Source organism: Trichosurus vulpecula, chromosome 5 (assembly GCF_011100635.1).
Source record: "Trichosurus vulpecula isolate mTriVul1 chromosome 5, mTriVul1.pri, whole genome shotgun sequence".
Taxonomy (NCBI): domain Eukaryota; kingdom Metazoa; phylum Chordata; class Mammalia; order Diprotodontia; family Phalangeridae; genus Trichosurus; species Trichosurus vulpecula.
In genome coordinates, this window is record NC_050577.1 from 56498401 (window position 1) to 56510876 (window position 12476).

Genomic DNA, 12476 nt, shown 5'->3' on the forward strand with positions numbered 1-12476 from the left:
ACTTCACGTTTATCAGATTGGATAACACCATAGAAAAGGAAAATGACAAATGCTTGAGGGGAAAGGGCAAAAAGAGGATACTAATGCACAATGGCAAAGTTGTGAACTGGTCCAGCTATTCTGGGGAGCAATTTGGAACCGCGCCCAAAGGGCTATAAAACTATGCATACCCTTCAACACAGCAATACCACTACTACACTATATTTCAAAGAGATCAACGACAAAGGAAAAGGACCTGTAGTACAAAAATATTTAAACTAGCTTTTTTTATGCTGGCAAAGAATTGGAAATTCAAGTGATGCCTATCAATTGGGGAATGGCTAAACAAGCTGTGGCACATGATTGTGATGGAATGCTACTGTGCCAGAAGAAATGATGAGCAGGATGGTTTCAGAGAAACATGGGATGACCTATATGAATCGATGCAGAGTGAAGTGAGCAAAACCAAGAGATCACTGCACCCATTAACAGCAATGTTGAAATGATGAACAATGATGAGACCTTTGCTACTTGAATTAATACAATGATCCAAGACAATTCTGAAGGACTCATGATGAAAAATACTATCCACCTCCAGAGAGAGAACTGATGAACTCTGGGTGCGAATTCAAGAATAATTTTTAAACTTTTTTTATAACATGTCTTGTGTTATTTCACATGTATAATTGATATCCTATTGCTTGCCTTCTTAATTAAGGTGGTGAGGAGTTGGAGGAGGGGAGAGAATTTGGCACTCAAAAATTTTTTTAAATGAATGTTAATGAATTCAATAAAGTTAAACAGTTTATATCCTTATATGAAAAAAAGATACTTGTAACTCTTAAGAAATGCATCTCTCTTAGGGCAGTTAGAAGAAGTATACTTTCACAGAGGGTGTGCGTATAAGCTGACTTTGATGGCATGGTATAAAAAAACAGAAGAGGATTGCACTGGGAAAAGAGGGAAGGGAGAGGCAGAATAGGGTTAATTATTTCACATGAAGAGGTGAGGAAAAGTGGGGGTGAGCATTGTTTGAATCTTACTCTCATTAGAGTTGGCTCAAGGAGGTAATAACATAGACACTCACTGGGGTACAGAAATCTATCCCCCCAATGAGGAAGTAGGAGGTGAGGGAGACAAGAAAAGGGGGGGTCTGATAGAAGGGAGGGCAGATTGAGGGAGGCAGTGCTCATGAGCAGAATACTGATGGGGAGGGATAGAGTGAAAGGAGAGAGAGAAAAAAGTATGAAGAAGGGGGAAAACAGAATGGAGAGAAATACACAGTTAGTAATCATAACTGTGAATGTGAATGGGATGAATTCTTCCATAAAATGGAAGCAGATAGCAGAGTGGATTAAAAACCAGAATTCTACAATATGTTGTTTATAAGAAACAGATTTGAAACAGAGACACATACAGAGTAAAAGTAAAAGGCTGGAGCAGAAAATATGCCTCAGGTGAAATAAGAAAAGAGCAGGGGTAGCAATCATGATCTCAGACAAAGCAAAAGCAAAAATAGATCTAATTAAAAGAGACAAGGAAGGAAACTACATCTTGCTAAAAGGTACCAGAGGCACCAAATGGTATAACATCCAAATTTCCAAAGGAGAAATTAAATGAGTTACAGGAGGAAATGGACAATAAAACTATAATAGTGGGGTACCTCAACTTTCCTCTCACAGAACTAGATAAATCTAACAACAAAATAAACAAGAAAAAAGTTAAGGAGGTGAATAGAATTTTAGAAAAGTTAGATATGATAGACCTCTGAAGAAAATTAAATGTGGATAGACAGGAATATACCTTTTTCTCCACAGTACATGTCACCTACACAAAAACTGACCATCTATTAGGGCATAAAAATCTCACAATCAAATGCAGAAAGGCAGAAATACTAAATGCATTCTTTTCAGATCATGATGCAATAAAAATTACATTTAATAAAGGACCATCAAAATACAGATTAAAAATTAATTGGAAACTAAATAATCTAATCCTAAACAATGAGTGGGTTGAAACAACAAATCATGGAAACAACCAATAATTTCATCAAAGAGAATTATAATAATGAAACAACACACTAAAATTTATGGTATGCAGCCAAAGCAGTACTTAGGAGAAGGAACGGGAAATACTGAGTCTAGAGAAGAAAGGACTCAATGTGACCACTATTTCCAAGTGTGTGAAAGACTGTGAAAGTGGAAGAAGGAATAATAAAGACTTGTTTTGTGTGACCCCAGAAGACAGAAGCAATAACAGTGGGTAGAGGCTGTAAAGAAGCACAGTCTGATTTTCTAACAAGTCATGCTCTCCACAGACTTCCTTGGGAGCCAGTGGATCCTCCCTTACTGGAGGTCTTTAAGCAAGGGCTATTGGATCCCTTGTTGGGTATATTACAGTGAGGATTCTTATTGGGAGTCTGTGTTGGATTAGGTAGCTACTGACGTCTCTCCCACTCTGAAATTATGTGATTCTGTTTTCAAAAGGGAAGATGCTTCAACTACACCAATAAAAAAATCAATCAACAAGCATTTATTAAGTGCCTACTATGTGCTAGATACTCTATAGGGTTCTAAAAACTTAATGGCCTTCAGCTCCACATAGTCCATTCTTTGAAAGAAAGGAAGTGAACAAGTATTTATTAAATGCCTCCTATGTGCCAGATACCGTGCTAAGCACTTTACAAATTATATATCATTTGAATTTCTCAACAACCCTGTGGCGTAGGTGCTATTATTATCAGCTCCATCTTACAGTTGAGGAAACTGAGGCAGACAGGATCACATAACTAGTAAGATTCTGAGGTCACATTTGAACTCAGATCTTCCTGCCTCCAGGCCCAGCACTCTATCCACCGTGCCACCCACCTCTGATTCATAATGTTTTAGAGTTAGGGTGCTTACCTAGAGCTACTTACCTCTAAATATTCCAATGCACAGTTTTCATGATATTCCAATTCAAATGCTGAAAAAGTATAGTTTATTGTGTTGCCAGCTGTTACTTGGATGGTCCAGTTGCAACGCTCATTTGCAAAATAGGGATTTGGATAATTTATACTTTCTAGGATGCCATAAGTAAGATTAGCAATCACCACATCCTGGCAAGCTGGAAAAAATAATGATGAATAGCTAGCACCATGTGTTTCTTAGTAACATATATTCAGATATTCATACCTCACTTAATTACATCAAGATATGTACATGGGATCTCTCCTCCCAAGGACACATCTGTATTTTATAGCCTTTTAATAAATACTTGGCATGGCATTTTTACAGCAGAAAGATTCCCTGTCAGAATAAAACATGAAGAGTTGGCTTTAAATGAGTTCCAAATATTTTTTAAAGTCTCTTGCAGAATTAAAGAAGCGCATTGAAATATACTCTAAGTTCAAGTGTATTGGGAGGTGATTAGAATGGGTAAGCTTACCCCTCTTCTTGAATCACCATGACTTGCTGACTTGGAGAAATGAAGTCATTACTCAGTTTCAGCTCCCCAATCTTGAACATTCTCAAGTGAGGCTTCCAGTGCTAACCTTTTTTGTGTCCTGGACCCCTTGAGAAGTCTGATAAAGTTTATGAGGGCTTCTTCTCAGAATAATATTTTTAAATGCATAAAACAAAATATTTAGGATTTCAAAGAAAACTAATTATGATGAAATAGTTACCAATTTTTTTTTATGTTCACACACGCTAGATGAAGCACCATTGTTATGTAGAAATAGAAATGCTGACCTCCAGTCTAAACACTGAAAGCACAAGACGCTATGTGGTGCTAAAAGCTAAAGGTCATGATGTGACTTTGTCAAACACTATAAAGTCGGTGTTAAATTGATAATAATGGTGGAATGATTCATCTTTTTAGTCATCAAGCTGAATACCAGAAGAATGAAAGGGAGGGAAAGGCACAGAGGAAGACAAGGAAACAGCAAACAATCTATTCTGAACCAGAATCTGAATTTTTCTAATTAAGTCTCCAGCAAAACCATGGATAGGAAAGTGGCATAGGACATGTTTCCGGTTCTGCTGAGTTGCATAGATTTGGCCAAGTGACATATATTATATCATTTGTCCAAGGGGTCTTTCTCCATCTTCTCTTTATTGTCAGAATTAAATAGAGTAAAAGAGAATAAGGAGAACAAGCATACCACTGATCATGAAGTGTTTTCACTGTTGAAAATGAATGCACTCTCATAAGAACCCTGCTTTTCTAATATAAGTGCCTGGGGCTCCATCGATGGGCTTTGACACCCTGGGCAATTAGGGACATGGCAGCCAATTATGAGAAAGGATTGGAGCTTTTCTAAACTCGTGATTCCTGAGTAGTCCCTCAACCATTACTGTTAAAATCTGTTTTGGCCAGGGCTTTACAGCCAAAGAATCTGCAATCTGTGATTTTATTGTTTTACGTGAATGAACCATTTCCAGTTCATTACTATTAAGTATGCGATTTGTGTATGCCCAGCTGGTCGATGCGTAAACATGAAAGAACACAAGAGGCAAACAAAATGTGTCCTGATTGACTGAACTTGGATTTATCTTCCTTTCATATTATAAAAACCTTTTCCTCTAAAGATCTTCAAATTCAGATAGCAAATTATACTAGATTTTCTTGCTGGCATGCCCTGAGTTTGCTATCCAGAAACTATCACCTACACAAAAATGAATGGTTATCTCTATTCTTCCCTGTTCAGCCCTTAGGATTTGGTGTATGTATGGGATTAGAGACAAATCAAATGCCAGGGGAAAAAATGGATTGTAAATGAGCAACATGATGAGACAGTAGTTCCAGAGAAACAACCACAAAATGAGTGCAGTTCACCTTGAAGTTAAGAGCTGTGCACAGGCTGGTGTAAAAATTGGAAAAATTATCTGTTCACCTATAACATTAAGTTTTATCAGCATGCAACTAAAACCCAGGGTTCAAAAGTATCTCCGAGTATCTCTAGCCCCTATGGCTATATGAACGTGATGTCTGCAAATTCACACATTATCAAGAATAAACACCAAAAAAACTTTTAAAACTCCAAGATTTTCTGAAGAGCTTACATTCCGAATATTATTATAATGGTGACTTACAATGTCATTTTTAGATAAGATTAGTTTTAGCTGCTAAGTGAGCAATCCATACTGCCAGATGACTTTATTAATGTTAAAGTACAGACAATCCTCTTATAATGTAATCTGTTAGCACCTGGAATTTAGAATAATACAGGTTCACTAGACCAGAGCACCCACCCATCCAAGGAGGCTTTTTCTTGAAATGATAGAAAGATTTTGCCATAATACAGCTGTTGTCTATGACGCTAGTCTATAGCATACTCTGCAAGCGCTATTATAGTGGGAGTACAAGGCATAAATAATTGATGCTCAAGATTTTCCTTACACTGGAGGGATCTGAGGTGGCATAAAAGTAATTTCATTTCAGACTATTCTCTGTGTTTTGTATAGTTAGTATAGAACACCAAAAGTAAGGGCTTTCAGGCTAGCCAGGAATTTAAATTTACTTCATATTTCTAGAATTAAGATAAATCCAGAGGTAGGCCCTGAGGATTCATTTTTTAGCTCTTTTCAATATGAATGGCATCTTAAAATTAGTAGCCTTTAGAGGCCTTTAAAAGACAATGTGGTTTCTATAGAAGGGCTAAGTGATTCAATCAAAATGAAGAGAACTTGAAACGAACTTGAATTTCCTTGGCTTGTCTGATCTGCACTTTCCAGAGTTGCCAGAAACAATGTGACCATTTCTTTCAAAGCCGCAAGCAACCCATGAAGACTAGTAACCTGGGAGGGGGATTTTCTTTCAAGTTTTTCATTGAATTTTGAGTCAGATTATCTGAAGCCTAATGATTTTTCTTTAAACCTTCAATCCAGTTTTCAAGACACAGTCATGAAAATGTAAGTGATCCCCTGAATCAAAGATTTTTTTTAAATTGGGGGGTTCTTCAGTAAATATGACTCCAGAGAGGTAAAAATTCACATTAAAAGCTCAAAAGAAAATATTCCACCCAGGTAATGGCCTTTAGTGTTGATCCTGTGACCAAGGATATGATTATTATAATTACAGTAACTGTGTGAAGTACAGATAAAATGTTTATAATGTAGTTTTAAAAAATAGTGGCTTAAAAAAAAACAAAAAAAAAATAAAAAAAATAGTGGCTTGATAAGATGTGCTTGTTTTAAAAAAATACACACCAGAGAAAATACAGATCTCTAGAAAATACAGGTTGTCCCAAAAGTATTAGTGCAGTTTTAGCAGCACTAAGGTTTTGTGGACATCCTCAAACCTTTAAGTTTTTAATGAAACATAAAATGAAAGAACTTCAGAGCTGAAGCCATAAGCCAAAAAAAAAATTAAATAACTACCAAGATGACCAGCTCTAGAATGACATTGTAGAAAAAAAAACCAGAAGATGTGTAAACAGAGGACCTGGGTTCAAATCCTTGACTCCTGTCACTGTTTGATCCTGGGTGCAATATACCCTCTATGGGACTCAGTTTCTCCATTTGTAAAATGAGGGAGTTGGACTAGATACTCTTGAAGGTCCTTTCCAGTACATACAATCCTATTATACCAGCCATATGAAAACCCTGGCACAGAATGTTCTTTAACTTCATGAGATTTAACTTGATGAATGAGTATTTTATTCTTAAACGAGGCCAATCTCACTTCATCCCATAAATAAGAGGATAAGCAGACTCTGGGCATTGCCCTCAATGGCTTCTTTCTATTTCAGTTCAGGACAAGTATGTGAGCTTCACCAACTCTAGCACCAAACTACTGTTACTCACTCTGACGATACTGAGCTAGGAAACCACCGCCCTGCTGCTGTTCGTCTGTTCGCAGTTTTATGAATAGACTATCCCCACTAGATCGAATCAGTGGTGGTATCTCATTTCCACAAAGCTTGGCCAGGAGATGAGCATCCGTAGTCAGACCATCATAGACCTAAGATAGAAATGTTTTCAATGCTGGCAGACTCTGGACACAAACAGCCTCATTTCAACATTTGTTCACAGGTACAAATAAGAAAGTGTCAAGGAAGAAAAAAGAAGGAAGGTTCAAGATCCTTGGGAACTTGGGGAAGAGACAGAGGAATGGAAAGGGGAGGAGGAGAAGGGAAAGAGAAGGAGAGGGCAGAGGGAGAGGAAAAAAAAGGGCTGAGGGGAGAGAAAGGGAAAGGGGAAGAGAAAAAAATATCATTCTGAAAATCAATAAATTGAGAGTAGATGGATGTAGATGCCTATAGTAGGAAGCTTGCAAACTTGAGGTCAAACTGAGGAATGTAAATTGAAAAGAAAAAAAATCAAATAAAATGATTAAGGACAGAACTAGATAATCATTCAGGATTAATAGCAACAAAATATGAAAAGTAACAGCGGCAAAATACTGCCTAAAATGGAATGAAGAAAACGAGGATTAGAAAAAGATGTGGAAACACAAAGGATGGTTTCATTATGATTAAGTAGGCCAGTAGGTGAAGAATTTTTTTTCAGCCACAGCAACTCATGAAATCATCTACTAAGATATAAAGATTGTTACCTCCACCAGTAGAGAGAAAGGTCATGAAACTATGGTTCTTTTAAATCACTGAAAAAGTATAGTAAGAATCCCATTCATACTCATTCATTAGAAAGTCTCAGTTTTGTAAATATGTATGTGTGTGTGTGTGTGTGTGTGTGTGTGTATATACATATTATATATATCTAATTACATTTCAATTAAATTAAATATGAGATTATTTTTTGTCTTCATAGAAAAGTGAGTACTTTTCTAAATTTCAAAGATCAAAGACATAGATACATTATGGATCTAGAGTGAGAAGGAAGGACAGATAACGAAATTAAATACATACATCCAAATAATCTAAACTGCAATTTGGATGACTCTCTAAGTGGAAGTCTTCAAATGTGAGTTCAAACTGACTGCCTCTGCTGGACTTGAGCAACCAAAAGCATTCAGAACTGTGGTAGTATGGCATTGGATAATTGGGAGACATGAAGATGCCACTTGGAGTTGTCAGATTTCCGCCACAGCCTATGGGGGAAAAACAGAGGAAATAGCATTTATCTTTCTTTTTCAGGAAATAGTACATCTTTTTCTCAAGGTCAGAGGTTTCTACCATAACTCTTTCAAACAGAGAGGGACACAGGAGGCTACTGATCACATGGATGCAGTCCTCTGAAGAGGTCCCAGGTTGTCTACAATCTGACACCCCCAACTCTGTCAGGAATGCCCTGCTTTTTCTAAGACAAAAGTCATAGGACAAAAAGAGTCTAAAAAAGAGATGATCACATGATGTCATCATCTGTTAGGGGTATGATAAAAGGGACTGGGGTCAGGTCCAGATTAGAATAGATTACCCATGAAGTCTCTTTTAACTTGGACATCACGTGATCATTTCTCAAGATGGCAAAAGGACTGAAGAACATGACAGATGAGAACACCGCCAGCTAAGGGAATCTCACTTTTAGCCCATCCTATTTTTTTTTGATAGTCATAGCTGCTGGGGTGTCTTTCTAACATTTCTAATAAAAGTTTTACAAAACTCCTCCCAATGCCTTCCTTAATTGACTGAAATAATTGGACTCAACTCGCTCTGCTTTGCATCTGCCGCTGGCAGACCAGGTTTCAACTCTGCGGAACAAGAAACTTCCAGGTGACCCTGTGCCTTCCCCCCTTTCCTGCCTCCTTTGGTGTGTTGTTATATTAGATTATTAGCTCCTTGGGGGGAGGGCCTGTCTTATTTTTTATTACTCATATCCCCAGCCCTTAGCACAGTGCCTGGCACATAGCAGGTACTTAATAAATGTTGATTGCATTGAATTGGAAATCGCATCTTATTCAATCAGCCCTAAAGCCTAACACATTGAAATTTTCTGGGTTTCTGACTCATAAAGTATGTAAGCTAGCCCTCCGGGCTTCATGATGTTTGTAAAATATGACAAAAATGTCATCTGTACCTTGATCAAAGTAATTGATAAAAATGTTGAACATCCCAGGGACTAGGAAGGATCCCTGGAGTACTTTACTAGACACAATCTTTCACCTTGATATTAACTCAGTAATGACCACTCTTTGAATCTAGTAATTCAATGAGCTCGGAATTCACCTATTTTTAGTATCATCTGCCCCATATCTTTTCATTATCCAAAAGGATAGAAGAAACATGAGAAACTATCCCAAATGCTTTGCTGAGATCTGCATAAACTATCTACAGCATTCCCTTGATTTACCTCTAAAAAAAGAAAATTAGGTTAATTAGAGGTGGCCTATTCTTAATGAAGCCAAGATTACTTCTTCTCTTTTAAAGTCCTCACAAACTATATATAGTCTTTTTTGTAAAATTTTTTAAATTTAATATATTTAGTTTTCAGCATTGATTTTCACAAGAGTTTGAATTACAAATTTTCTCCCCATTTCTACCCTCCCCCCACTCCAAGATGGCATATATTCTGGTTGCACTGTTCCCCAGTCAGCCCTCCCTTCTGTCACCCCACTCCCCTCCCATCCCCTTTTCCCTTCCTTTCTTGTAGGGCAAGATAAATTTCTATACCCCATTGCCTGTGTATCTTATTTTCTAGTTACATGCAAAAACTTTTTTTTTTTGTTTTTGTTTTTGAACATCTGTTTTTAAAACTTTGAGTTCCAAATTCTCTCCCCTCTTCCCTTCCCACCCACCCTCCCTAAGAAGTCAAGCAATTCAACATAGGCCACATGCGTATCATTATGTATAACCCTTCTACAATATTCATGTTGTGAAAGACTCACTATATTTTGCTCCTTCCTAACCTATCCCCCTTTATTGAATTTTCTCCCTTGACCCTGTCCCCTTTCAAAAGTGTTTGTTTTTGATTACCTCCACCTCCATCTGCCCTCTCTTCTATCATCCCCCCTTTTTTTATCTTCTTCCTCCTTTCTCCCTGTGGGGTAAGACACCCAATTGAGTATGTATGGTATTCCCTCCTCAGGTCAAATCTGATGAGAGCAAGATTCACTCATTCCCCCCTCACCTGACTTCTCTTCCCTTCCTACAGAACTGCTTTTTCTTGCCACTTTTATGCAAGATAATTTACCCCATTCTATCTCTCCCTATCTCCCTCTTTCAATATATTCCTCTCTCATCCCTTAATTTTATTTTATTTCTTTTAGATATCTTCCCTTCATCTTCAACTCACCCTGTGCCGTCTCTCTCTCTCTCTCTCTCTCTCTCTCTCTCTCTCTCTCTCTCTATATATATATATATATATATATATATATATATATATACATATATGCATATATACACACTCATATATACATATATATATATACACATAAACATATATGCATATTCCCTTCAGCAACCCTAATACTGAGATCTCATGAATCATACACATCATCTTTCCATGTAGGAATGTAAACAAAACAGTTCAACTTTAGTAAGTCCCTTGCAATTTCTTTTTCTTGTTCTTTTTCTTAATTACCTTTTCATGCTTCTCTTGATTCTTGTGTTTGAAAGTCAAATTTTCTATTCAGCTCTGGTCTTTTCACTGAGAAAGCTTGAAAGTCCTCTATTTTATTGAAAGTCCTATTTTGCCTCGTATTCCAAGCCCTTTGATCTCTTAATGTAGAAGCTGCTAGATCTTGGGTTATTCTGATTGGGTTTCCACAATACTCAAATTGTTTCTTTCTGGCTGCTTGCAATATTTTCTCCTTGATCTGGGAGCTCTGGAATTTGGCGACAATATTCTTAGGAGATTTCTTTTTGGGATCTATTTGAGGAGGCGATCAATGGATTCTTTCAATTTCTATTTTGCCCTGTGGCCCTAGAATATCAGGGCAGTTCTCCTTGATAATTTCTTAAAAGATGATATCTAGGCTCTTTTTTTGATCATGGCTTTCAGGTAGTCCAATAATTTTTAAATTCTCTCTCCTGGATCTATTTTCCAGGTCAGTGGTTTTTCCAATGAGATATTTCACATTGTCTTCCATTTTTTCATTCCTTTGGTTCTGTTTTATAATATCTTGATTTCTCATCAAGTCACTAGCTTCCACTTGCTCTAATCTAATTTTTAAGGTAGTATTTTCTTCAGTGGTCCGTTGGACCTCCTTTTCCATTTGGGTAATTCTGCTTTTCAAGGCATTCTTCTCCTCATTGGCTTTTTGGAACTCTTTTGCCATTTGAGTTTGTCTATTTTTTAAGGTGTTGTTTTCTTCAGTGTATTTTTCAGTATTTTTTGGGGTCTCCTTTAGCAGGTCATTGACTTGTTTTTCATAGTTTTCTCGCATCCTTCTCATTTCTTGTCCCAATTTTTCCTCTACTTCTCTAACTTGCTTTTCCAAATCCTTTTTGAGCTCTTCCATGGCCTGGGACCAGTTCATGTTTTTCTTGGAGGCTTTTGGTGTGTAGGCTCTTTGACTTTGTTGACTTCTTTAGGCTGTATGTTTTGGTCCTCTTTGTCACCAAAGAAGGAATCCAAAGTCTGAGACTGAATCTGGGTGCATTTTCACTGCCTGGCCATGTTCCCAGCCAACTAACTTGACCCTTGAGTTTTTCAGCGGGGTATGACTGCTTGTAGAATTAAAAGAACTATGTTCCAAGCTTGGGGGGATGTGCCAGCTCTGCCACACCAGTACTCCTCCTTCCCCAAGAACCCCCAACCCGGACTGGACTTAGATCTTCAGCAGGTTCTTCACTCCTGCTCTGATCTGCCACTTAATTCCTCCCACCAGGTGGGCCTGGGGCCTGGAAGCAACTGCAGCTGTAGTTCTGTAGCTGCCCCACCTTGGCTGCCCCCGGGGCGGTAGCTGAACTGGAACTCCTTCCACTCCCGCAGCTTTTCCCACTAACCTTCTCTGTTGTCTTTGGTGTTTGTGGGTTGAGAAATCTGGTAACTGCTGCAGCTCACTGATTCAGGGTGCTAGGGCACGCTCCACCCCACTCCTTGTCTGGTTGGTCTGTGCCGCCCACACTGGGCTCTGCTCTGCTCGCTCCCAGCTCCATGTAGGATAGACCTCACCCAGAGACCATCTGGGCTGTCCTGGGCTGGAGCCCTGCTTCCCTCTGCTATTTTGTGGGTTCTGCAGTTCTAGAATTGGTTCAGAGCCATTTTTTATAGGTTTTTGGAGGGACTCAGAGGGGAGCTCATGCTAGTCCCTGCTTTCCAGCTGCCATCTTGGCTCCACCCCAAACTATATATAGTCTTAATAATGTGTTCTAGAATTTTGCCTAAGCTACCAACAATTTTCAAAACACAACACGGCTTAGGATAGTAAATCTCTTTGTTGTTACTCATAGCAATCGATGTCAAGATCCATTTTATCTATCAATAATAATAAATTAATTTTAGCTAGTTTTATCTATTAACCATTTTTCTGATCCAAGAGATTTTTAAAGGAGTTTATATAAGTTGGTCACATTTCATTTGTCTTTGTATCTATAGTATTTAATATCATTCCTGGTATGTAGTAGGGGCTTAATAGATCTGTTGAATTATTTAATAAATAAATTTGTTGAG

At 37.9% G+C, this 12476-nt stretch overlaps 1 protein-coding gene across 1 annotated transcript in view; it reads right to left on the bottom strand.

Moving 5' to 3' along the window:
• CUBN (cubilin) overlaps positions 1–12476 on the bottom strand; it is a 299579-nt gene that overhangs the window by 207779 nt on the left and 79324 nt on the right. Inside the window, exons 25-27 of the mRNA XM_036760230.1 lie at positions 7832–8013; positions 6768–6924; positions 2897–3084 (exon numbers count right to left, since the gene is read on the bottom strand). Coding sequence (XP_036616125.1) covers positions 2897–3084; positions 6768–6924; positions 7832–8013 — 527 coding nt within the window. The remainder of the gene's footprint in view (positions 1–2896; positions 3085–6767; positions 6925–7831; positions 8014–12476) is intronic.